The sequence below is a fragment of the Esox lucius genome, chromosome 19, assembly GCF_011004845.1.
Source record: "Esox lucius isolate fEsoLuc1 chromosome 19, fEsoLuc1.pri, whole genome shotgun sequence".
In the NCBI taxonomy this organism is placed as follows: Eukaryota; Metazoa; Chordata; class Actinopteri; order Esociformes; family Esocidae; genus Esox; species Esox lucius.
In genome coordinates, this window is record NC_047587.1 from 18,950,576 (window position 1) to 18,977,039 (window position 26,464).

Sequence of the window (26,464 nt, forward strand, 5' to 3'; positions counted from 1 at the left end):
CCAGGCAATTTTTAACGGTCACAAAGCATAGAGATGGATAGAGACTGCATCCTTATAACTTCCCATTATTGCAGTGAAATTTAGGCAGTCGCCGTTGTGGAGTAGTCACTTTTTCATGATTGGCTGAACCCTCCTGATCACCAGATTGGACATGACCAACGGGGTCATGAGGACGGATCAGCCAATGGATCAATTCCCATCCAGCGCAGTTGACTACATTATTAAAATGGTGGAAACCCTTCGAAAACGTTCACTAACGCAGCTATCACTCTCTATGTCATAGACAGACAAAAGGCTGTAGGCCACAGAAACCTCCACGAATCCCCCAACAAAACCGAAACACCAATAGTGTTGCAGCCCTTTTCACCTATGACACCGATTAAACAGATACTGCCGGATTTCTGATATATTTTTACTATGTTTTTTTTGGGAATAAACGGCCGACTGGACCCGTTTGAAGAACAACAGCGGTCATCTGACGTGAAAATGGGAAGTGTCGTTTGACAACTGTTTTCCGCGTTTTGATATCCTAGCTAACTAGCTTATTACCTTGGTTAGCTTAGTACAGTAGCCTGGCTAGGTAACGCTTGCTGGATAGCTAGCTATCAACGTTTTTATATTTTAGATTAGAATAATATAACCATTCGTGTTGGAATACCAGATATGCATCATTATACAAAAATGGCATGGGATGGCTGGACTTTGAACAGGTCATTTTCCTGAGTTACATTAGCTAGCTACTAAGCTAGCTAACTTCGTAACAGTTTGCTAACGTTAGCTAGCATACTCGAATACGCGGTTAACTTCGCTATCAGTTAGCTAGCTTAATCAAATAAGCGGGTTTGGCTGATATCACAAACATGTTTGAAATGGAGACACACATATCTGGCCTTTTCCCGGAAATTTTAGCGATGATATTCAGTTACTTAGATGTCAGGGACAAAGGTAGGGTGGCTCAAGTGTGTGCGGCCTGGAGGGACGCTTCGTACCACAAGTCTGTGTGGAGAGGGGTAGAAGCGAAGCTTCATCTGCGGAGGGCCAACCCGTCCCTGTTCCCGAGTTTGCATACCCGGGGCATAAGGAAGGTTCAGATACTCAGCCTGCGGCGCAGCCTGAGTTACGTTATCCAGGGGATGCCAAACATCGAAAGCCTTAACCTATGCGGATGTTTTAACCTCACGGATAACGGCCTCGGACATGCTTTTGTTCAAGATATTCCGTCCTTGCGTGTCCTCAACCTCAGCCTCTGTAAACCAATTACAGACTCAAGTCTGGGCAGGATTGCCCAGTATCTGAAAAACCTGGAAGTACTAGAACTCGGTGGTCTCAGTAACATCACCAACACAGGGCTTCTGCTCATTGCCTGGGGCTTGCACAAACTCAAGAGTCTTAATTTGAGGAGCTGCAGACATGTGTCAGACGTGGGCATCGGTCACCTGGCTGGGATGACCCGAAGCGCAGCTGAAGGCTCCCTTTCCTTGGAACAGTTGACCCTGCAGGACTGCCAGAAGCTGACAGACCTGTCTCTCAAACACGTCTCCAAGGGCCTGGCCAAGCTTAAAGTGCTCAACCTAAGCTTCTGCGGAGGCATATCAGACGCAGGCATGATCCACCTGTCAAACATGACTCACCTGTGGAGCCTCAACCTGCGGTCTTGTGATAACATCAGTGACACAGGCATCATGCATCTGGCCATGGGTTCTCTGCAGCTCTCAGGACTCGATGTGTCCTTCTGTGACAAGATAGGTGACCAGAGCCTGGCCTACATCGCCCAGGGGCTGTATCAGCTCAAGTCTCTGTCCCTGTGCTCCTGTCACATTAGTGATGATGGGATCAATCGGATGGTGCGCCAGATGCACAAACTAAAGACACTGAACATTGGGCAGTGTGTACGAATCACTGACAAGGGTCTAGAGCTGATTTCTGACCACCTGACACAGCTGACTGGTATTGACCTGTATGGGTGTACCAAAATCACCAAACGGGGCTTGGAGAGGATAACGCAGCTCCCATGCCTTAAAGTGTTAAACCTGGGACTTTGGCAGATGACTGAAAGTGAGAAAGTTAGGTAAAATCCAAACTGGGAAGAACCCAAATGTGGGGTTTTCACTGTGGGAGGTGTTTGTTTTTTTTCATTGATGGAGAATACCTAATAAGAAAAGCTTGTTGATTATTACATTTCCTTTTAATAACTACAGAACTGTGACTTCATTTTAGCAGAAGGATTCAACTCTTTTTAAACATTCACTTTCAGTGTCACAGCAATATTCCACCATATATTTTATAACTATCCTGTCATTTTATCATGTGTAATGTTCTGACAAGCTACCTCGTCCATTAAAGAAACTGGAGTGCCTGGGACACAACCCTACTACACTGTGTCAAAGTTTCCATGCAAAACAAAACATGGGATTTCTGGCACATTTTTCCCTTTAACCGTTTACCAGTATTGATGATAAACATAACTTGTGCAAATCAACTCTGTTCTAACAGTCTCTTAACACTGCAAGGCCTTAACACCTTGGTTTTAAGCTTTGACTAAGGGATTTCCTAAGCTGAACTATTTTGCTTGTTAAAAGATTATTTTATAATGAATGACTGTAGTCCAGAAAATTGTTCTTCAAATTGAAGTGAATAGTTATTTTTTATTACACCTTTTAATTGGTAGTTTCCATGTCTGAAGAGTATCAAACAATGTAATCTGTCTCCCACCACTTCTCTTGTGAACACAAACAGACTGGGGTAAACTATCTGCCTTTTCCCACTGGGGACTTTAGAATAGAGTGAAAATAATAGACTAACTTGTCCTTGGTTTTCAAGAACATGTCAAGTCTGTATTCATCATATATAGCTATCGTTAACCTACATTTATATTTTCACCTTGAAAACAATTATTGGAGTGTTAAAGGGTAATTTAAAGTTTTATATTTCATACAATAGTGATATTTATTAATAAAAATGCTGAATGTTTTTTGGGAATATGGTGTTTGTTCATTTGAGTTTTGTCACAGAGTAGGGGTTTTGAAAACATGACCAATTATGTAAAAACATGTATGCAAATGCACAGAAGAGGCATTATATAATGTCCATTACATTATTGTACTCTTACCAATGATGTCTGGTCCAGAAAGGACCATATTTACTAATGGTTATGAGGATTGCACACTAAATTTGACATTCCCTTGGTTTCAAACCCCTTTGGTATTTTGTAGATCTGAATTAAATCTAAGTAAAATGGTGAATTACCTACTACCATGGCTTAACGCGTTCTGTCACCACTTACACACCTATCCAAACCGTGCTCGGCAAGAGGCAGGTGTTAAATATTTAGACTGGTTTAAAAACAAATTTGGGGTTTGAATGCAATTTATGCAAATTGAGCAAATATTGCCTTTTAAATGTACCTTCAACTGTACTGAACAGCACAATATTAAATCAAACCCTTTCACACAAATAGGAACATTGTGCTCCTGTAAACAAAATCTCCCACAGAGTGAAAGACTGATAGGATGTTTATTTACATACATATACAAAATGCAAATACACAAACGTCTGTTTTGCTTTCTCTTTTTACAGTTTTACTTTTTTAATTAACACAGACAGAAGGCAGTACATTTCCTTTACAAATGCAAAATAAGTAAATAAAAGATCTAAGAACCATGACTGTGGTAATAGTAGCCCCTTTTAACAGCACTGTGTTCCTGAATGAAGAGTTTAAAACATTAAGTTATCACATAGAATGGAGAGTCCACAGACATTAAGGCAAGGACAGGAATACACAGTCTAGGGCCCTGCTCAACTTTAAAAAAAAAGGCAACCTTCTTTTCCTCCCTGTAATAAAATAATGTTCTCATCACCTAGATAGGCAAAAGCTGACAGGTGGAACCCTTAACTTGTACCTATATCTATACAATTTTGTCAGGTCAGTGATTACTTCTGCGAAGGAACATTTTAAGGAAATTATTTCAAGATGCTCTCATATGGCTAGGATGAGAGATCCTGAACAGTAGCCTAGTGTTCAGCTCTGGTCCTGGAGACAGCAAGCTTATGTGTTATGAGTATTGTTCAACTGTTGAATGATAGAACTATCCAGTACAGAGCAGTTCTAAATGCCAGACACTGGAAAAGGGATGTCTGTTCTACACAATACAACACTAGTTAGGCCACTGAATAAGCTTCAGGACAACCTTGGTTGGAGACAGCTGTTCCAAAGGGTAAAACTACTGTGAGAAACATGGAGAATACAGTCGAGGGGGTGTCATTCCCACAAACACCCACCACTGGAAATACTAAACACTGGAACCATATGGTTATACATTTACATCATATGGCAAAAGTATAAATCATTAAATCAAAATTGATAAATGAATACAAGAAAAGTACTTTCCCTCTACACAGTTACGGTTTGAAAACGTTTGTCGTTAACACATTTTTTTTGACACATAAGTTTGTTTTTTGACACAAATTTCTCTCCAGTTTTATCTGACGACACCACAATTGTCCACCATTTTGTTCATAGGGTCTTGCTCTTCACAATTCTGTGCAAACATTCAATGCATATATCCATATGGTTAACATCATACTTTATATATGTATATATATATTTATAGAACATGACTTTCGGCGACTTACGACAGTACCGTCACACCCATCATTTGAGACACACAATTGACAACTGCACTGCTTTTAGTGTTTATTTTTTTTAATTCACAACATCTTTCACTGGCTTACCTTTATGTAGTCACTGTACGTACTTAATGAGTTATTTACAAACTGGATTTAAGAAGTTCAAACCCACTGAGAAATGACTGTGATATCATTTTAATCACTATCATTTAATTACAAGAAGAACCGTAGCTCTGATGCTTTGGAAAAATGAAGGGGACCGTGCACTGCAGGAAACTTAATTGAGAATGTTTATTTTTATTATATCTATAGAAACTTTGGATGAGATCCTATAATCAGTGAATTAGGTCACACTTCATGTCATGTCATAGCACCATTAGAACTGAATAATATAGTGGCTTGGGTAGTCCAGCAGTCTAAGACTGGGTTAGAATCCAGCCCAACACCCTTAAACTCCCATCTTCCCAGTTTTTCCCCAACACTAAATAAATGCAAAAAAAAAAAAGGAACAAACGGTTCCTCCTTTAGGTCCGGTATTGATCCCTGTGCACGCTCAAAGGCCACTCTATGGTACCGTCCTAAATTACACCCTATTCCATACAGTCCACCACTTTCGACAGTGTACAATGTGGGGAAAAGGGTATCCTATTGACAAGTTACCATGTAGGAGAATAGGCTATCCTTTGGGATGCTGGCTATGATTTTCTAAAGAAATAATAAATAAAAATTGCATACCTCATATAAAGGGAGGTCTGTGTGCAAAATCATTGAAAACCAACTGCTTCCATACTCTCCCCTGCTTCCTGCCCGCTCCCTTCATGTACATCAGACATTGATATTCAGATGTCCCTCTGATTTATCCCTCTAATGTCTCATTCACAGAACATGCAGTAAGTGGGGGGGGGGGGGGGGGGGTGTTGAGGTAAAAGTTTGTTGTCCTGAAACTCACAACGGAGAAATAAAGTACTTACACCACATTTTGGTTTAAAACACTACTTTCTAAACATTTTCATACCACAAACCCCTCACCATAGAAAAAAAGAGATTAAATGACAAATAATGGTTGTATCAGAAGGAAATAACCTGAGAAAATGTTTAGAAAGGAATTAAACAGAGGAGTTACGGAAACATTTTCCAGTAACTTTTTCCCCCCTTCAAAACGTTTTGGTGTGATGTGTTCATGAACAACCAATGACCACGCAGCATCATCTTTCCACCATTAGCCCACTGTGTGACTGTTTTTGAATCACACAGGACCATCACCAGAATGTCTTCCAGTTCGTCAACTGGGCATTTGGAAGGGCAGTAGGATCACCCCGTCTTCAATCACCAAACTCATGCAGGCTTATAGGGTCATCTGGGGGTGGTCGGTCAGTTAAGGTGAGAGAGGTCAGGATGACTCCAGCGCGTTCACCACCTGCTCAAGGATGTCAGGGCAGTAATCAGCGATCTGCTGTAACACTGAGTTGGCATACTCTTGCAGCTCCCCACACTCCTTCTCACACAACTCCAACTCCAGTTCCAACTAAAGGAGGGAGGGGATAAGAACTTAACATATTTCTTCCCATTTTCCTTGAGATGACACATTTTGAAATTTTTTGTTAAGAGTGAGATAAGACAGAGGATGAGAAACAGGTAACCAGAGGGAGAAGGAGAACAGCAGAGGGTGAGATTCCTCTGTTACCTGCTCAAAAGTCATCTTGTGTAGCTTCTCCTCCCAGCCTGGTGGGTTGGCATGGTGATAGTGGGGTGGCGGGGTCAGTTCACTGAGGATGCTAGGGTCTCGGTCATGGCAAAGGTCAGTCAGATGGGCGATGTCAAGCTTGAGCTTACTGCGATTCTCATTCAAAGACAGGAGAGGGGGGATCATCTGGAATGAATGAAAAATGGAAGAGAGAGAATCAGAGAGAACAAAAATACTAGTATGTGAAAGCTGAAAAGCAGCGTTTCCGGGGTTTCAGCAGTGTACCCACTGTGCCAGCATCAAGGCAAATTAGACTTTTCCACATAATTAGCCCCTTCTACCCAAAACAATACAAATTATCAAACAATTTCAAGATAATGCAATAGGTTTTCAATATATTTTTCAAAATGCTCAATGACGTTCCATACTTTAAAACACTACACCTCTGGCACTGTTTTTTCATTCCATATAAAACTTTGTATGTAGCATCCACGTGGCCACTTCTTTAACCCCTATATTATCTAGCGGTCTAGCTAAAAAGAAATGCCAATGAACTTGTACACCAATTAGGCCAAACAAAACCACTCTTGTTTTTTGATGTTGTAGTCTGAAAGGTATAGTGTTGTTAGAACCTTGTCCATAGATGCTACAAACCAAGTTAGGTGAAGAAGGGTAATTTTAAAGAAAAGTTAATATCTACGCTACAGAAACCATAATTAGGCCTCAGTAGTTTCAGAGACAAGACCATGCTAAACAAGCATGCAGAAGGTGGAATGACATGTTGCATGCATTCAGTGATGTGATTGTGGAGTCTAGAACGTGAGATAGAAAAGAGGGTCTGAGTGAGTGTCTAAGCTTCAGTACGTGGTGAGTAGACAAAACACCTTGTTGCTGTCCAACTCTATCTACAGTACCAGTCAAAAGTTGTCACACACTCATTTGATGGTATTTGTTCTTACAATTTTTTTCTGGCACTTCCAATGACCAGCAGTTAAAATGTTACACAGATTTTGCACTGAATTCACAATCATACCCAGAGGGCACTAAAAGGTAGCTGTTGAAGTACAAAAATGGACTGACAGAACAAATAGCAAGAAGAATGCATCAATTAAAAAGAACAAATTGCAGTCGCACATTACAGTGTTGGTCTGTACAGTATCCAGACTGAAAAAGATCAATAAGGGCCCAGTGAAGTTGCTAAGTTTAATTATATGGAAACTTAAAATAATGCAAATTTAAGTATATTGCTATCTAAGCAGCCATTTAAAGAAATGTGGTATTCTACAGTATATCTCAACTGAAGTTGGCTAACTAAGCACATAACTCTGTTAGGTAGCTGTGCTAATATTTGCTAACTTTCTGTGTAATGTGATAGCTAATGCTAGCTAACTTTGTGAAATAGTTCTGACTGGCTAGTGGCCACCTACTGAAAATTGCAACTAGTCACCTAAAATTGCAACTTCTGCAACAAGATTGAATGTTTGAATGTATTTGATGAGAATGGTTTGATCAGGGTGGATTTTTTAACTCCACAGTCAAGAAAAATAATTTGGGTAGATTACTCTTATTAGATATTACATTTTGAAATATAGCTGGTTAATTTACTTTTATACATAATTGCATAGTTAGCCTATTATTTTGCTCATGACATATGTGGTCTCCCCCCGCACATTTGAGTTCCCTCAACTCCCAAACAGAAGGCTCCCCCACCTCCAAAAATCACAATTTAACCACTGGTAGTAGTCCACAGTAAGAGACCAGCTCAAATAACCAAAGTGATACGACAGACAATCCGGAAAATGTAATTAACTTTGAAAGATTCCTCAAATGCAGTCACAAAAACCATCAAGCACTATGATGAAACTGGCTCCCATGAGGACCTCCACAGGAAAAGAAGTTTGCGATTTTTGGTTTCAACCGTGTCTTTGTGAGATGCCGAGTGGGTGAACAAATGATCCCTGCATGTATGAAGAATGGAGGAGGAGGTGTGACAGTGTGGTGGTGTTTCGCCTGTGACACTGGCAGGGATTTATTTAGAATTCAAGGCACACTCTACCAGCATGGCTACCACCGTATTCTGCAGCGATACACCCTCTCACTAGTTTCTACTTGGTGGGACTATCATTTGTTTTTCAAGAGGACAACAACCCAAAACACACCTCCAGGCTTTTTAATGGCTTTTTGACCAAGAAGGATGGTGATGGTGCTGCATCGGATGACCCGGCCTCTGCAATCACCCAAACTGGACAACAGAGTGAAGGGAAAGCAGCCAACAAGTTCTCAGCATACAAGTGAACTCCTTTAGAGAGTTGGAAAAGCACTCCAGATGACTACCTCATGAGGCTGGCTGAGAGAATGTGCATAGCTGTCTTCAACGCAATGTGTCTACTTTGAAGAATCTAAAATATAAATGTATTAGATAACACTTTTTTGGTTACTAAATGATTCCATGTGTAATCTCATAGTTTTGATGTCTTAACAACTATTTAAAAATATGGAAGATAGGAAAAAAAATCAAGAAATTCCCTCAAATGAGTAGGCGTGTCTACATTTCTCACAGGTACTGTAGATGTTATTTGTAGAGGAAGTTAACCTCATCAAAAATACATAAGGTTAATCAATTTAGCACAATGCTTAATGTTTACCTACATCTTCAATTTGGCAGGATTTTAATGTGCAACAAAATGGTCTAATTCCAAAATGCACATTTTATGATGAGGTAGTATGTCCCAATACAGGCATACTATTAATGTACTTCAATCACCGGCACAGCACATACTTTTAGTATGTAGTAAAAGTATGCAAATTGAGATGCAGCCTTAGTCATATATTAACATGGGAGTCAGAGAACACAGAAATCAAATATATACAAAAGGTTGTTGACCTGCATAAATTAGGCAATGGCAAATATAAATAGCTAAAAATAAATGCCTGGAAACTCATCTCCACAAATAGGGGAATCATTAAAACATTTAAATCAACTGAGGCTGTGATAAACAAGACTGGAAGAAGACATACTTTGTGGACCAAAGTGTAAGGAGAATGGTTTGAACTTTGAAAGTAAAAAAATCAACCAAGGATTACAGCTACAGAATCTTGAAGTTGTTTGAATCTTGAATTTGTTTGAATGGGGTCACCATGTCTCCAAAACTAAAATTAGATGTCAGCTCCATGCCACCAAGTTATTTGGACGTCTTGTCAGAGGGGAAGTCTCTAATCAACACAAGACATCTGACCATAGAACCCAGTTCAAAAGAAAAGTTCCAATGACATTTAAACTCCACGTGCTGATGACAGTAAAGGCTTTCCTCAGGGAAGATATCCAAAGGGCTTTTGGTATGGAAATTGAAAAGCATAGATCAATTGAAAGATACTTCAATTACATTTGGTTCATTAGAAATTCTAGGAGTGCCAATAATTGTTCTAGGAGTGCCAATAAATGTTTCAGAGAAGAAAAACAAGTGTAAGATAAAGCTGATCAACAACAATGTCATTTTCCCCCTAAGCTTTACCAAGGGGTCCAATTATTTTAGAGGGCAGTGTTTGTATAGCACTGTACAGTGACTCAAGAGTATTTACCCTATTGTACCACATCTTATTGTGTTACAAATCCAAATGATTGTAATTAGGACACATCAACACAAAAAAGTCCAACACTGAAGTGAAAATTAAAATCTAAATTCATTACAAATACATAACAGAAAACACTGCACATCACTTTGCCCACAAAGAAATAAAATAATTACTCTACATGACTGGTAACACAGTAGAAATGGAGAACGGACAACATGCACCAAACACTGCATGGACCGATGTCACTGCACCAAAATTGCAAGAGGCGAAACAAACAACAAAACCCAATGGAGGAGCAGAATGGAACACAGTGAATGATGGAGAGAGACAGTCAAACATGCCAGGAAGGACTTGAAGAATGGAAAACAACACTGACGTTCATTTGCGCTCACCCTTCTTAACAAAATGGTAGAGAGAGGGGAGGGTAGGGGGCACTGTGTTGGCTATGCCCAAATACCCTCCTCATCATCCTATTGGATAGATGGTTTAGCCAATTGCAGCGTTAGAAAAGAAGACTTTGTTAGTGTGTGTGTGTGTGTTTGTGTCCATGTGTAAGAGATTCAGAAATTGAAGTGCGATAGAAAACACTTATGGGTGGTTATCACAATAATTCACATCCTACCTAGAAATGGCCCTAAATAGATTTTTTGGTTTGGTTTGGTCCCCACCTGATCTGGAGAAGGCTTGTGATTGGTTTGGTCGGGGGTGGCCTTCAGGTGGTCATCCTCATAATTGTCTGCCATGAGCTTCATACGGTTCTGAGTCTGAAAAAGGGTGGCAGCAGAGAGGGTGTAGATAATGTTATGTGGAAATCATTTCTGGACCAGCATTATAGAATTGCAGCATTGTAGACACCTGTAGAAAAACATTCATGACACCACGGTAAAACTCTACAAACAGCTGTTAACTATAAAAAGTGTATATGTCTCTCCACATTTGAGGGAAAAGGAATGATTATTCACTGTACACTTTTTAAATACATGTCCACTGCTCCATGTGGTCAGACCCATTTCTCATGACAAGGGAGTGTTCCCCACCTGCTGTTTGAGCTGTTGAACCAAACGGTCTTTCTCTCTCTTCAAAAGAGACACCTCGTCCTGTGTCTTTTTCTTCTTAGATGATGACAGCTCCAGTAGGGCAATGTTCGCATCCTTCTCACTGATGGCTGCCAGCAGTGCCTCCTGTCTTTACCAAGGAGGTAAAACGGGTGGCATTTTAGAAAAAGTAATCTACCTCACAGCAGGATGTTTTACACTGCTCAAAAAAATTAAGGGAACACGTAATCATCACAGTATTGCACAAAGTCAATCAAACTTCAGGGATAACAATCTGTCCAGTTGGGAAGCATAAGCGATTGTGAATCAATGTCACTTGTTTCTGTGCAAATTAAAGTGACAACAGGTGCACTGGAGAGGCCACACCTAGACAGCCCAACAAAATGACTTCCAGCAGGCTACTGGTGTGCATGTTTCTGACCAAACTGACTGAGGGCCCGACGTCCTCTAGTGGGACCTGTGTTCACAGCATGAGGTGAATGAGCCATCAGAGGTAGGATGAGTGTCAAGTCTTCACAAGGTCTAAAATTGCTGCAGTTATTCATTAGCTATAGTGTTGGCTACCTTACAGTAATGCTTGGTAACTTGGTAAAGTGTGACTTAATGGACTTGGTAAAGTGTGACTTAATGTGTCTTACTTCATCTCTAGCACCTCCTCCAGGTGTTTTCTGCGCTCGGCTCTCAGTGTGGTTAAGTGGGCCTCCTTCTCACACAGGGACTGTTGAGTAGATGCCAGCTTGGCCCTCATAGACTCCAGCTCTTGTTTCACCTTCTCCATGGCTCCCAGCAGCTCCTCAATCTGTAAATGCAGACACATACCATAAAAAAATGACAATGGACAGACATAAGGAAGAGAAATTAAAAATGTATGAGATGTGTTCATTAAAAGACAACCTCTCAACGTCAATCCTGAACAGACAATTTTGATGAGCTGTCTTCCATCCAAGCTGTATGTCATTGAAAAACAGGTCTCTGTCCAGAAAAAAAAACCTAGCCCGCAACCCTCACATCCTAGCCCCTAGGCGCTAGCCCTCACATCCTAGCCCCTAGGTGCTAGCCCTCACAACCTAGCCCCTAGCCCTCACATCCTGGCCCCTTGGCACTAACCCTCAAAAGGGATTACGGGTTGTTTCTGAAACCAACCCAACTGAGGACAAATTTTACCATCTTACTGTATTACTTTAATTTACCTGGTATATACTTAGAAGTCACATGGTAACAACACAACCCAATATTGCTAAATAAACACAATATTCTCTGTTTTGTATACTAAACAACACCATTCAGCCACAAGTTAGTTTATAATAGATTACTAACTAGTTAGAGATTGGCATTTGTTTAGCTGACACCATGTCATTTCAAAGTGAACAGTAAGTAAATTGTGAGCAATTGATCCAAAAGGATAAACAGGGCAGTGGGTTCATGACATCATACCTTGGACCACTGAAAGTGGGCGTGGTTGGACTCATGCATTGGTTTGTGTGAGTGCTTCTGAGAGGCAGTGAGTAGCAGAGAGAAAAACAGGAGAAAATGACAGATAAGAAAACTGAGAAAAGGAAAGATAGCAGGGAGGGAGAGAGAGTGAAGTGTAGAGCACAGATGGGATGAGAGGAGAAAGGATATGGGAACTGTGTGTGTTAGTGTTCCTGTCGCATTGGACATGTGTGTGCTCATTCTTGAGGCGTTGTTTTGGTGCGTGCGTGTGTGTGTGTGTGTGTGTGGTTGTCTGCGTGTGCATTCGTGTAGCGAGTGTGTGCATTTCTGTGGCGTGTGTGTACCTGTTTCTCCTGGTGGTTCCTGGCTGCCTCCTCCTGTGCCAGCACCATCTCTCTTTCTGTCGTGATCTGAACACTTTCTCTCAGAGCCTCCTCCAACTCCTCGATTCGCTCCGTCTTCAACCGCAGCGAGTCCTGGAGGGGCCAGAAGACACTGTTAAAGGTTTTTATTGAAAGAACGTGATGTTGAACTACACTCAACAGGGAGAGCTTTCTTTACGACCTGTACACGCCTAAGCCTCCCCTTGACACACGCACACACGCACCTTGACCTGTTGAGAGCTCTCTGAGATGTTGTCCTCTCTCTTTTTGGCTTCGTCCATCAGTCGGGCATTTCTGCTCTTCTCCACCTGCTCCTTATGTTTCAATGATGCCACCTTCTTACTCTGGTCCTTAGTCTGCCTGCAGGGAACCGTGGACCATACAGGGACTGGGTTAGACATCTTCCCATAGGGATACATTTATTACACCAAGGCATCAGAGAGGCAGAAGGATTTAGAAAGTGAAGTGGGACCAAGTGAAGAGAGAAGGGGCAATGAGGGAAAGGGTGTCAGCAGAAGTAGAGGTCTTGTAAATAACACGTTACATACCTGGAGGACTGGCTGGAGAGGTGACAGGATTCCAGCAGTAGAACATGAAGGCAGGGGAGAAACAGATTCAGACAGGAGAAGGACATGAAGGCAGGGGAGAAACAGATTCAGACAGGAGAAGGACATGAAGGCAGGGGAGAAACAGATTCAGACAGGAGAAGGACATGAAGGCAGGGGAGAAACAGATTCAGACAGGAGAAGGACATGAAGGCAGGGGAGAAACAGATTCAGACAGGAGAAGGACATGAAGGCAGGGGAGAAACAGATTCAGACAGGAGAAGGGCATGAAGGCAGGGGAGAAACAGATTCAGACAGGAGAAGGGCATGAAGGCAGGGGAGAAACAGATTCAGACAGCAGAAATACAAGAAAAATGGAGAAGCGGAATGTATGCCATTTGAGAGGAAAACACCCAATTTAGACCAGATTTCGACAGACAGAAATTATACTGTATACAGAGTATACAGAGACTATGAGTCAGCGATGAAGAAACACACACACCTCTCCAGCTCATTGATCTTGCGATCCTTGTCATTCTTCTCATTCTCCATCTCTCTTAGGATCTCTAGCAGTCGGTCCACCTCTGCCTGAGCCTTCCCAGAATCCTCCTTGTATCGAATGACTTCCTGCTCCAGGGAGGTGATGCGCTCCACAAGCTCTGTATTTGCCTTAGCCTCCAATGTCGCATTTTGAGCCTGGAAACACACACAATTAGACACACACACACACGAAGTGGCCTTCGACAAGTGTGTAGACGCCTTCTCACCCTCTTGAGATGGTTCTCTAGTTTGAGACACTCCTCCTTCTTCTGCTCCAGAGAGATCTCCATACTCTTCAGCTTGGAGTCTTTCTTCAACCCTGACGAGGCCAGGGAGGACGCATGCTCCTTTAGGTCCAGAAGATTGGTCTGAAGCGAGGGGAAGTTGGTTATTGACCAGTCACACTTCTCCCTAGCGAATGGCACAGTGAAGGAGAGCATACCTCTCTATCTGACAAATCTCCCTGCAGCTGACTGATTTTCTCCTTCAGATCCTTCAGTTCTTTCTTGTTGCTGTGGATCTCCTCAGTCTTCTCCCTGTCATCTCGGTCTCTCTGCTCCTTCAGGCGCTCAATAATACGCTCCTAAAGGGTCCGAGCAGGAGGCACACATGTAATTCGGAGTGACATTTTAGGGCCCGTGACAGGATGACAGGGAGCGGGTGAGTACCTTCTCAGCGAGGGACTCCTCCAGTGTGGTGAGGGCTGTGTCGGTGTTGGAGGTGTCAGCTTGTAGAGACTTGACCCTCTCCTTCAGACTGCTCATTTGCTTCTCCTTGTCTCGCAGCTGCTCCTGCAGGTTCTCAATCTGGACACACGCACACAATTAGGTGACCTAAACAACAATTATTTTAAAAACACGGCAATATCCAAGGACAAAAATCAATCACCTTCTTCTGCAGGACGTTGACCTTGCGCTCCTTGACCTCCATCATGTCCTTGAGGTCGTGGATCTCTCCGTTGAGTGTTCCCTTCTCCTCAGACATCTCCTGGATCTGTTTACTCTTCTTGTTCAGGGTGGACTCCTTCTCCTCCAAACGAAGACGCAGTGCATCCACCTGGCCAGCAGAGGGAAACCACTTCAGGGGTCTACAGACCTCACACACACAGACCTACATGCCAGTGGGTGGTGGAGTGGAAGGTTTTGGAGCAGTAGACACATTATGATTATGTGATACCCTCACCTGTCCCACGTCCAATCACAAACTGCGATAACAGAGCAACAGGGAGCGTACTTTGACAAAAGAAATACATAGCAAACTAGCTACTCATACAATTCATTGTAATAAATATACCCTGGCAAATATTATTATACTTACCAGTATAACACAACATCCCATTACCCAGGTTGATATGGTACTTGAACGTATTCCCTCCTATCAGCTACATATACAAAGTCATGTTTTGTAAATGGAGAAAATGGCCCAACAAGTATCTGCTACCATAATGAAATAGATCACTGCAACAGCGCACTGCATTCCATGTTTTGCGTCTCTGTGTGGGTTGTATCTTTACCACACATGGTGTGTTCTTTCTGTGTACCTCTGTCTGAAGGATGGCAGCTCGTTGTTCTTTAGCAGTTAGTGATTCCTTGAGGACCTCAATGTGTTGCTTGCTGTCAGAGAATTGGTTGGTCAAAGTCTCCAGCTTGGTTTGCAAACCCAGCAACTCTGTGTCCTTCCTGGACAAGTCCTGCTTCACCTGGTCCATCTGACAGAAAAAGACAGTGAGAGAACAAGAGAAAGGTGGACAAAGGACAACCAAAGCAGGAGGGGAAAGGCAGAGAAGAATGGTGGAGGAGAGGAAGATGAAGAGAACCCAATGAGAAGTTGTACAGCTACAGAAGTGACTGATGTTTGGAAATATTTACTGAAAACGCACAGGGTACAATCCCAAAAAAATATATGCCTCCCAGTCAGAACAGAGTAAACTAGCTCACTAAAATACAAAGCCTGTTGGCCAGAGTCTTTTCTGATATCTCTTGTATGATCCTACCTCTTCAGGGCCTCTCCCTTTTAATGAATGACTATAAAAACTCCCAGAATGCTCCCATCAATCTACACAGCAGAAATAGTGGACGAATCATGATTCCCATAAAACCTAGTGGCCATAAGCATTCAGAACCCTTATCCAAGTACTTTGTAGAAATGCCTTTGTCAGCCGTCAGATCTTTGGCTCTTTGGGCACCTGGATTTGGGCAGTTCCTCCCATTTTTCCTTGCAGATGCTCTAAAGTTGTTTCAGAGCCGATGGGAAGCGTCGATTGACCTTGATTTTCAGGTCACCCTAAACATATTCAGTATGGTTCTGGTCAGGGCTTTGGACCTAAGCGTTGTCTTGGCTGTGTGCTTTGAGTCGGTGTCATGCTGAAAGACCTTTGGCCCAGTCTGAGCTCCTTTGCACTCTGGATCAGGTTTTCTTTTAATGATAATAATTAAATCACAATAGTTTGTATTCAAGTGCTGATTGGTCATTAAACTTAGTCAGTGTGTTAAATATTGTTATTTAACACATTCTGAGACCCAAACGAAGTTCCATTCTACTGGATTTTAGATCTGCATTTCAAAGGCTTGTAAACAAGAACACATTTGTAATGAATTTCCTGCCTCTGTGGACAGTTCAGGCGATGTGGCTGTATTTTCCTTTTGGCTTGTTTGCTTGGTTTACTGTGTGTAGCTACTGATGCTTGTAGCCAGCTTGTCCTCAGCTAATCTTTCTTATTCCTGGCCAGATTTGATATCCAGTCTCCTGTGTGGTAGTCTGCAACTCTAACCACTACACTATTTAACCATGGGTAGTCTCTCAGTGAGACGCCCGCTCAGTCAGATTGGCTCTTCTTAGCCAACTCCGCTTACGTGGTCCAAAAAAAAATATTTGGAATCCTCTTTTGAGGAGATTACATTCCTCCAGAAAGTTATGGATTTTTAAAGGACTATGGTGCGTTTCAAATATGACAGATTAAGTCAGTTTTTCAAATACATGTAATGTCCTTTGGAATATTGAAGTTCTTCAGATATAAATTTGGACCTGTGGATCTTACAGTAACTACATTTTCTGCAGCATTCTGGACAACAGTTTGTGGTTTTGCTGCCAAGCAAATATTTACCAATTTTATAAACTGACTGAGTCAGCAAACAAAAAGGACCAAGGGGAACTGAGGTCTGACCAATGGGAAGAGGGAGAAATAACCTCTGACCTTGTTTTTCATGAACTTGGTGTGGCTGCGGTAGACCTCCATCTTTTTCATTTCCTCCTGTCTCTCCTCACAGCTCAGTAGGCCGTTGGACTTCATCATCAATAGCTCCTCCTCCATGTCCCTCAGACCACGTTCCATAGAGTTGATTTTGGCATCCTGATGGACCAGACACAGAAGCGGCTAATAGAATCCCACATGCCCTTACGGACAACAACACAGTCAAACACTCGTAAAGATCAGTACCTTCATGTCGATGACAGTCTGTAGAGCCTTGGTTTTGGTTGACTCTGGGGTTCCCTCGTATCGACGATGCAGCTCCTAAAGTGAACAAGGTTGTGACACTTAATTGGTTCACGGACTACTGAATCAGTCTTGGTCTGTGTTGTGACCTAGTTGAAGCAGCCGTGTTACCTGCCTCTCTCGATTTCACCTGTCCCTGTGGGGCTCACCTCTCTGAGGGCAGCCGTCTCACGGTCCCTCTGATCCAGCAGGGACTCTAGATGGTGTCTGTGCATCTCAGCATCAGCCAGCCTCCTGGTCCTCTCCTGGTCCTCCTCTGACGCCTTAGCCGACGGCCCTGGAGTACAATACAACAGTCACTCACATGAGAACATGACAAATGCAACCAGTGTGCGCGTGCATGCATGTGTGCAGGTCAAGTCACCTTTGCTCTGCAGCATTTCCAGTAATTTCTTGATGGACTCATCCCTGGCCCCCAGAGTCTGTTTCTGGGTGTCTATCCTCAGCTCCATCTCCTCCAAGGTCTTCCTGAGCAGGAACAGTTCCTTTGCCTGCCTCTCATGGTCCCCGTGCAGCCGTCGGTAGTTCTCCTCTGTCGGTTCAGCAGTAAGGGCCAGGTCGCGACCTTGACTGGTAGGGTCCTGCTGGAGCAGTTGGTTCAGGTCTCTCTGGATCCTCAGTTCATCCTGCAGTGCCTGAACTGTCATATGGAGGTGCTGGAGAGAGTGAGATGAGGGTTTTGTTCATCTATTAGTACCAGGGTGATTCCTGATTTCAAGACTGAACACAGAACTCAGAGAAAGGACCAGCTACATCTTCAACTTTTGGTGTGTCTATATCACATCTTGTGGAGAGTGTGTAAATAACGTACAAAAATAGTATGTGGAGAAATTAAGCAAATAAGAATCTTTATGGATTGTACATGAAATATGCAAGCTATTGGGGAAAAGTGAACACACAGTATATAATAATAATTATAAAGCAGGTGGTTCTAATCCTGAATACTGATTGGCAGATGGCAATTGTATATGTGACTGGGTATACCATGGGTAAGATATCACTTTTTAGTGCTCTAATTGCATTGGTAATGTTGTTGCTTGTGGCATATTGCCAATATACCACAGCTAAGAGACGTGACCATGCACAGTGTGTTGTGCCTAAAAACAGATCTTAGCAGTGGTATATTGGCCATACAGCACGCCCCCTTGTGTCTTCTTCATAAATTGTAGTGGGTGCTTATATTTTTCATGTGTTTTGTGCATATCCCAGGGATCTGGTCAGGCGATCTGATTACTAGACTGTTTAGCTTAAGTCTGAGTTTTTGGTCAAACACTACATACAAAAGGCTTGGCTCCGAGCCACTGAAGGGCTGCTTGCTTGGTCCGTGTCTCGACCAATCTTAGATTGCCTAAGCCTGGCAAAAAGCATGGTAACACAGCACTCACAACACAGATGGATACAACTTAAACATAGTACCTATACCTAACATTTTTTTTTAGGTAAAATGCTGTTTTTAGGTATAAGGTTTGTGTTCAGTCTGAACACATGTTACTAAGAGCAGATGAATACAGTCTAACCTACTATGCATGCTGTCCCAGGTAAATATAGCAATAATGTATTTATAGCCCATTTGTTTGTGAGAAAATGTGATTTGAATAGGATTACATTGGGTTGATATTGAAACCTAAACTGATTAACTGGATCAATAAACAGAAGAGTTGAGATACATGGTGCAAATAGGCGCAAATAGTAAACAAAAAATAGAATGTTGGGGTACAGCAGCAAGTAACCAGCTACTCAATCAGGGCCTTCTGGCATTCCCAACCAGTCAAACTCACACACAGAGCAGAAGTACAATCAGCCAGCATTCCTTGTTTAGAACCTGTACTGCCATATTCCTTGAACTGAGCAACACAGAATACAATGGCTTGTTATACGGTGCTGCCTTTCTCTGCTTTGAATCAGCTGGGAGGCGATTCAGACAACAGCACACAACACTCGCTCTCAATCACTCTCTTTCAGTCTTTCACTCCCCTCCTCCTTCGCTCATCCTCCAGCTCTGTAATATCTTTCCTCATCCTTTTTCTCTCCTCCGCACCCCTTCTATACCCAGTGACTAAGTCTGACTCACTGGTCACACTCTGAGAAGAGACAGAGCGGTGTTTAAGAGAAAACATGATCTAATAGCAAACCAAAAGCAAAGGGCAGAGTGGTACAGAGTAAGTACGTACAGAGTTAAATAAACCTATGCTACAGTTTACTCATGCAGTTTATGCGGCACAACACGTTGTTGGACAATGCAATGGGACAAATGCCTGATTCGCTCTTGCTATCAAAAGGGGGATGGAAATTGATTGAATTATCATTGATCTACAAGAAATATTCTGTAATGTAAAATTGAAAATTAGTCTACACATTCCATATATTAATTTAAAAAATGAATAACTAAAGTTGTCCTTGAATAAGTATTGCCCCTTTGTTTAGGCAAGCCTAAATTGATTCTGGAATCACATGCTTACTGTGTGAAATAAAGGATTTACGTTGTTTGAAATGTCCCCCATTGTTCTATTTCTAAAGTCCCTCAGTCAAATATTAATTTTCAAGCTTAAACTGAACTACAAACACAAGCTGGAGCTTTTTGTAAGCCTCATAAAAATGTGATTGGTAGATGGTAAAAAAAAAATTACTAGAAATCAGACATTGAATTGTATTGAGCATTTTTAAGGCTGACTTTAGGCAAAAAAGTAAATGCTTAAAATAAAGACCTACAATCTTCCATCCAAGAGGAAGCTGTGAAAATGAAATAGAAGTGAAGGAAGTGAGTGGACAGCAGAGTCAGCACATCCCTAACTAAATAATACAGCAGCATCCTGAGAGTGGGAGTGAAATCTCCAAGTTACAGATGAAGCACCACACCAGTTACTCAGATCGAGTAAGAGGCGTTTGACCATTTGTCACAATCAAAGTCGACATTTAATGATACTGCAATGATGACTTATTTAACATTCAAGGCATTACAGAGCTGTCCGTATGAACTGAGCCCTATGTATAAAAACTGCACCCCTAACACCTTGACAGAGCCTAAAGGGGAAGAAAAGGTCAAAGATTGCAATGCACTCACAAAGTGTTTCGAACATGTACTGACTCAAGAGGGTGAATACTTATCTAATCAAGGTAGTGTTTTATTTTTATACAAAAATATATAATTTTATTTCCATATAATCCTTGATCTTTGTATTACATCCATTTCAATCCCACTTGGCAAAACAACAGATATTTAAAAATAAAAAAAATTACATGGGGGTGAATACATCACTGTATTTGAATGGAAAGGCGAGTGTTGTTTAGAGTGTAATGAGCAATTTTAATTAGTGGAATCAGTGGTGCTACAGGAGGCAATGGAATATGACTGCCATTTTACAGCTCCTGGCGCACATTCAAATACTAGCAATCACTTATCAGTGGGGATGAGGGGGATCAATGTCTTATTTTATATTAGGTATTACAAGTAGGCTGCATGCAAACCAGGTTTCTCTCTGATGCACGCACACGAGACGCGCGCACACACACACAGAGAGGGGACAAAGTTAGACGGACAGGGTAATTACCCAGATGCCTTTGCAATGCTTATAGTCTGAAATAGCCATCTTTGAATTAGAGCACCCACTGATTAGCCCTACAGTAGTGGGGCATTAAAGACAATTAGTACCCACAGCTTGTGTGCACATGTCCCCTCAGCAGGCCATAATGGGCAGGAAGAGACACCAAATTACCCATCCACACTATTAGTCATTAAATACATACTTCTGTCAGGGTAGGGGAAATACAAAAAAAAACATCCTCCTAAAAAAGTGTTCACATTTACATATATGCAATGATTGGGTGCAGAGTTGGGCATTAGCCTAAATTAGGTGTGGTTGAGAGGATAATCTTAGTTTAAACCACCTAGTGCAGAATTTACACTGGCAAAACCTCTTTATAATAGACCGAAATGGGCAAGAATCAAAGGCCATTGCTAAAGCAAACACTTTGAACATGACACTGTAATTAGATACTGGCATTTCGGTTGGGTGAATCCTGAACTTCAGTAAACATTCTGTCAATGCACACGCCTGCTAGATGGTCTCCAATTTCTGTGTGTACCTTTAGCATTGCAGAGTTGTGAAACGTTGCCACAGATAAAACAGCAACATAAGAACACTAAAACTTGTGCGCGCACACAAATCTAAACACAAGCTTTTATTTGCAAAATGTTTTTCTCAAGAGCCTATTATTTAGTCTGCCTAATCCCCTAGAAGCTGTTTTGTAGTTTCCATTTTCCTTTTTCATCCATGGTAGGAACACCAGTATGCTGAAGAGAAGAAAAAAACACTAAATCTGAAGCTTCTTTTTAACAGGTTTCTTCTTGAATCTGCTCATAGAGGACTTCCCCAGTCCTCTTAACACAGGGGGGAATGTTGTGTACAGATTTGTGCAGCCATTAAACTAACACCCCTCTTTGATCTAGTAAGCGTGAGCATATAGCTGCATATAAGAGGATTAGCTGATGTTGTTAATGCTACACGCACAACACACTATAGGCTCTAACCTGTCCTGAGCTCAAAGCAGAAAATTGACAACACAAATCTAGGATCAGATTATCTAACCCCATTATTTCTTAAACAATAATGAGAAATACTGCACGCACACACACACACATACACACACACACCTGTGTCTCGTCCTGTACCACACGGTACTGTTCCTTCCAGACAGTGATCTTGGACACTTCATCCTTCCTCAGGGCTCTCTCTTTCTTCAGTTCAGGGCTCCAGAAGGTCTTGATAGAGTTCATAGAGGAACTCAGCTTGCTCTCCTTCACTTCCACCTCACGACGCAGCAATTCATTCTCACGCAAAACCTAAGGGACCAGGGAATTCAGCTGGTGAAACATATTAGGCTACATAATGTACAATACCACACACACCTTTTTAACACAGATGTCAAATGGCAGATCACTCAACATCAAAATCAAACTGGATGGCCTGCTCAAAGTAGGGAAAATGTCAAATGTATTACAACTAACTTTCCTCCTGAAACCAGAGCGCTGAGCTTTCCTTGTGTTATTCTTTCTACACAGGGTTGGGACAAACAAGCCTTATTTTATTCTCTTCTATTCCAAATTTTGTTATATCCAATTGTACTTACAACCTTGTCTCATCGAAGTAACTCCCAACATGATCAGGAGAGTTGAAGTGTGGGACATTCATTCTCCGAGACATGTTCTACCAGGCCATTACATTCTGCTTCTTTTCACACTGCTTTCTCGAACAGGAAGGAATCAGCACGTGGGAGGTCATGCTCCTTCGACTAACAACATCAGTTCAGTTTGCAGGTGCCCAACCCACCTGAGGGTGTCGCTAGAACACAATGAGTCAGGGAAATCCCTGCCAATGTAACCCCCCCAGGCAGTGCTGGCCAATATGCACCACCCAATGGGACTCCCGGACCTCACATCGGTACATGCCATATGCAGTGGATGCCACAGCACTGTGATGGAGCGCCTCAGACTGCACAATTCCGGATCCCCAGACTAACATTAACCATAGCTACTGACCTCTTTAAGCTGGGCCTGCAGGTCCAGTATGGTGTTGTCCCGAGCCTGCCTCAGGGAATGGGGCACTGTGGAGGCCATGTGGTGGTCCCCAAAAGCCAGAGCGTCGCCTGCCATCATACCCCCAGGAAGCCCGGTGTTGGCTGGGGCCGACGTGGCGATGTTGGGGGTGCTAGCCGCCACCCCTCCAGCACTCGCCCTTGACCCATACGTCACCCTCTGCCGTCCCATTGTGGTCATCTCCCGACCGCTCTTGTTCACATGGTCAGACATGGCCACCTCATTGTCACTCAGGTACATGGGTCCTGAAGTGGCGTAGGCAGCATTAAGGGATTGGATGTTCTCCATGGAGAGGGTTTTACCTCCCGCCCCACCTGGACCCCCTCCACTACCACCTGTGCTGTTGGTGCGACGGTGGCCCATTCGCGGGGAACGGGGGAGACGAGGGGAACGCCCCGAACCCTGGCTATTCCCTGCATCTCTCCCTCCATCTCTATCTCTCTCTCTTCCTCCTCCTCCTCCTCCGCTATGGTTGGCCTCCGCTCTGCCCACGGAACGGGAACTCCCGTACATGATAGTTGAAGTGGAGAAGCAGACTAGTTTATGATGGAAATGAAGAGGTAGATTTGTCTGAAATGTGGAGCCTTGTAGCCTGGCTGTGAATGTGTGTGTTGACAGCAGATCTGAGCGTTTGAGCAGACGTGTTTTTATGTCGCTTCAACTGGAGTGATTGTTTCACATGCAACTAGTGAGTATTTTCGCTTCACGCTCACTCATACTCAGAAGGGATTGGGTGACTGCTTCTCTTGGCACTGAAGTACAGCCATTCAGTTGGTCCACACACAGAAGACTGATCTGGAAGAAGAAACAGAGTTGACTATATTATGACAACAGCCCTACTGACTGTAGTGTCTAATTATGGTGCATGAAATAAGGAAACAACTGGTTAACAAACATATGCCACCACACCACACCTGTGTAGCATGATAACCTCAACTAAATACAACTCTGCAGACCTAAACACCCAAAAGAGCATTCAGAGGTTGTAGCTGCAAGAAAAAAAAAACTCAAGGAGTCTGTTCTGTTTCCCCAGCACAGGAAGGCATACTCGTGTCTGCATTCATTAGCACTATATTGCTGCCATTATAAATAAGACAAGCTGTCTAGAGTAGAAACTAGTCAAAATCAGATGTTAGGCAGGAGTATGAGTGTCACCTCACCTCATCTAGGTAGGGAGTGTCCCTTTTCAGTTGTCGCTATCAAATTACAGCTAGTCGTGAGCTATCAAGTAACTGCGAGTGTTCGGCCCTAAGATGCTACCGATAGAAACAGAATTTCCATAGAAACCTCACTGTCTTTAATACTAATCCATTTCACAACGAACAATTTCGAAGGCAGACCTCCCCTAATAACTGTTAATAGACTATTTATAGTTAGTAGGTATACAGTATGATATTGAAAGGCCAGCTACAACTAGTAGCAGCCTTGACGCTAACAGCAAACGCTATGCTAACGTGCTGTCATATTGTTACACTATAACAATGCAACGTTAAGCCGCAATATACATTTAAAAAAATTTCAAGGATGCGTCTCTATTTCTCTGACTTTAAAGTAATGGATAATACTCCACTATTTCACAAGTTAAGGTGCAATTGTCTCTTGTTCGAAATTGGATCGCGTTAGCTGTGTTGGCTACATTGACTAAATAGGCTGGACATTAAAATATTGGGGAATAAACACATTAGTGTAAGATAGCTGACAAAACCGATCAAAATAATACGTGGGTTTTATAATTATTAACTTGTAATTGAGTTGGCACACGACTAAAATTAGAAATGGGCAACATCAAATGTTTTCTTCGTTAGATATAGGCTATAATGTAGTATAGGCAATAACGCTCAGGAGCCACCCAAAAGCTCTCTCTCAAATATCAATTTCTCTTCTTCCATTGCTTTAGGGCTGAACACCATTTACGAGGTATTCCTTTCTTTGCAAGAAATCTACTCCCCCTAAAACAGAAATAACGTTAATTTCCATCACTCAAATATCATATACCCATGAATATAAATTCATCATGAGGCATAGAAGGCATCATAAAGACATGGGTCCAGCAGAATCCGTTTTTTGCTTAGCAATAAACGCAACGATGAAAATTGTTTCGAAAGAGCTACTAGCTTATACCTTGCTTTAGTTTTGTCCGATGGGGGTCAAGTCAATTTCTTGTATCCTGCGTCAAATGAAAAACGGCTACGTATACAGACATTTTCCTTATTTCCTCTGCATAGAAGCTCTATCAGATTTTCCCATCTTTTCTGCCAACACAAACCAGCTCTCGCTCTGGAGAGCAAGGGCGCTTCAGTGACGTCAAGCCTGCGATGCGCGTTCACAACAGTCACCGCCACGCTTGAACCTTGCTCCCGACGCCAATGCGGGAATACATTGGAATTACTTTTAGGACGGACGGCTGCTCGGGTAGGCGTATTTTTCAACGGGTGAAAGTATTGCATTCTTTCAGGAATCGGGCTTTCTCCGGCGTGTGAGCCAGTTGCCGCTTTCATGACGGGGAAGTTGATTAAAGACGCGGTCAAGTCTTGACTTCAGGTCAGAATGCAGGTGTGCCAAAATGATCCTCTCTGCCGAAAATCCCCCCCCACCACTCCATTGTGTGAACGCGCACTCTCTCGATTGTCATTGCTGAGACTTGTTTCCTTGTTGAGAAGACAGTTTAGTCTACATATTTCACCGATCTTCGTAGCAAAATCTTAAAGTTAATTGTGTACATCAAGGCAGCTATCGATGACCACGTTTGGCTGCGTTTCATTAGATTTTTTTTAAGGCAGGTTGATCGCGTTGGGAGGCACTGTCTGCAGTTTTCGTTTGGCTATTTGTTTCAAGTGTATTACTATGAACAAATCGTTGGTCATATCTCCCATTTCTTATTTGACTAGTGTTTTCTAAAGTGAGTGTAAGGATAATAATTCCGCCATCATTGCCCTGAAATGTTTATTTCATTTTATAAATTATATTTATAATGTGCTCCTATTGCAACTATTCTTCTCTACTCATTACCTGTATTAACTGCACCTGTTTGAACTCGTTACATGTATAAAAGACACCTATCCATACACTCAATCAAACAGACTCCAACCGCTCCACAATGGCCAAGTCCAGAGAGCTGTGTAAGGACATCAGGGATAAAATTGTAGACCTGCACAAGTCTGGGATGGGCTACAGGACAATAGGCAAGCAGCTTGGTGAGAAGGCAACAACTGTTGGCGAAGTTATTAGAAAATGGAAGAAGTTCAAGATGACGGTCAATCTCCCTCGGTCTGGGGCTTCATGCAAGATCTCACCTCGTGGGGCATCAATGATCATGAGGAAGGTGAGGGATCAGCCTTGAACTACATGGCAGGGCCTGGTCAATGACCTGAAGAGAGCTGGGGGATGCTTTTCTGCAAAGGGGACAGGACGACTGCACCGTATTGAGGGGAGGATGGATGGGGCCATGTATCGCGAGATCTTGGCCAACAACCTCCTTCCCTCAGTAAGAGCATTGAAGATGGGTCATGGCTGTGTCTTCCAGCATGACAACGACCCG

General features: G+C 42.5%; 2 protein-coding genes across 5 annotated transcripts; one reads left to right on the forward strand and one right to left on the reverse strand.

The window, feature by feature from the left end:
* The first annotated feature begins 237 nt into the window (after positions 1-237).
* LOC105022159 (F-box/LRR-repeat protein 14) lies at positions 238-2,970 on the forward strand. The gene has a single exon (XM_010890348.3). The coding sequence runs from the start codon at positions 861-863 to the stop codon at positions 2,070-2,072; it is 1,212 nt and encodes a 403-aa protein (XP_010888650.1). The 5' UTR covers positions 238-860; the 3' UTR covers positions 2,073-2,970.
* Positions 2,971-5,524: 2,554 nt separating this feature from the next.
* On the reverse strand, positions 5,525-25,283 carry LOC105022158 (ELKS/Rab6-interacting/CAST family member 1). 4 transcript variants are annotated; one of them, XM_010890345.5, is made up of 21 exons: positions 25,048-25,282; positions 22,870-23,721; positions 21,985-22,173; positions 17,698-17,989; positions 17,483-17,610; positions 17,277-17,351; positions 17,034-17,189; positions 15,381-15,548; positions 14,729-14,896; positions 14,509-14,646; positions 14,283-14,423; positions 14,068-14,208; positions 13,803-13,996; positions 13,304-13,315; positions 12,980-13,115; positions 12,717-12,848; positions 11,577-11,737; positions 10,921-11,068; positions 10,552-10,647; positions 6,311-6,496; positions 5,525-6,151 (listed from the first exon to the last, which is right to left on the reverse strand). In XM_010890345.5, the coding sequence occupies exons 2-21, from the start codon at positions 23,437-23,439 to the stop codon at positions 6,017-6,019; spliced, it is 3,366 nt and encodes a 1,121-aa protein (XP_010888647.1). In that variant the 5' UTR covers positions 23,440-23,721; positions 25,048-25,282; the 3' UTR covers positions 5,525-6,016. The 4 variants fall into 4 exon arrangements, 2 of the variants coding, with proteins under 2 accessions (XP_010888647.1, XP_010888649.1); XR_828880.3 differs by lacking the exon at positions 5,525-6,151 and adding an exon at positions 10,276-10,353 and having other exon boundaries at positions 6,398-6,496; positions 25,048-25,283; XM_010890347.5 differs by lacking the exon at positions 13,304-13,315.
* Between the last annotated feature and the right edge of the window lie 1,181 nt (positions 25,284-26,464).

Bases quoted from the DNA above. Each gene is read 5' to 3' on its own strand.
- LOC105022159 (XM_010890348.3), top strand. From the start codon at position 861: ATGTTTGAAATGGAGACACACATATCTGGCCTTTTCCCGGAAATTTTA.
- LOC105022158 (XM_010890345.5), bottom strand. From the start codon at position 23,439: ATGTACGGGAGTTCCCGTTCCGTGGGCAGAGCGGAGGCCAACCATAGC. The intron at 17,352-17,482 runs GTGAGCCCCACA...TGTTCACTTTAG, and splicing joins AGACGGCTGCCCTCAGAGAG to GAGCTGCATCGTCGATACGA. The intron at 12,849-12,979 runs GTGCGTGTGTGC...TGGCCCCTCCAG, and splicing joins AGAGCTCTCAACAGGTCAAG to GACTCGCTGCGGTTGAAGAC.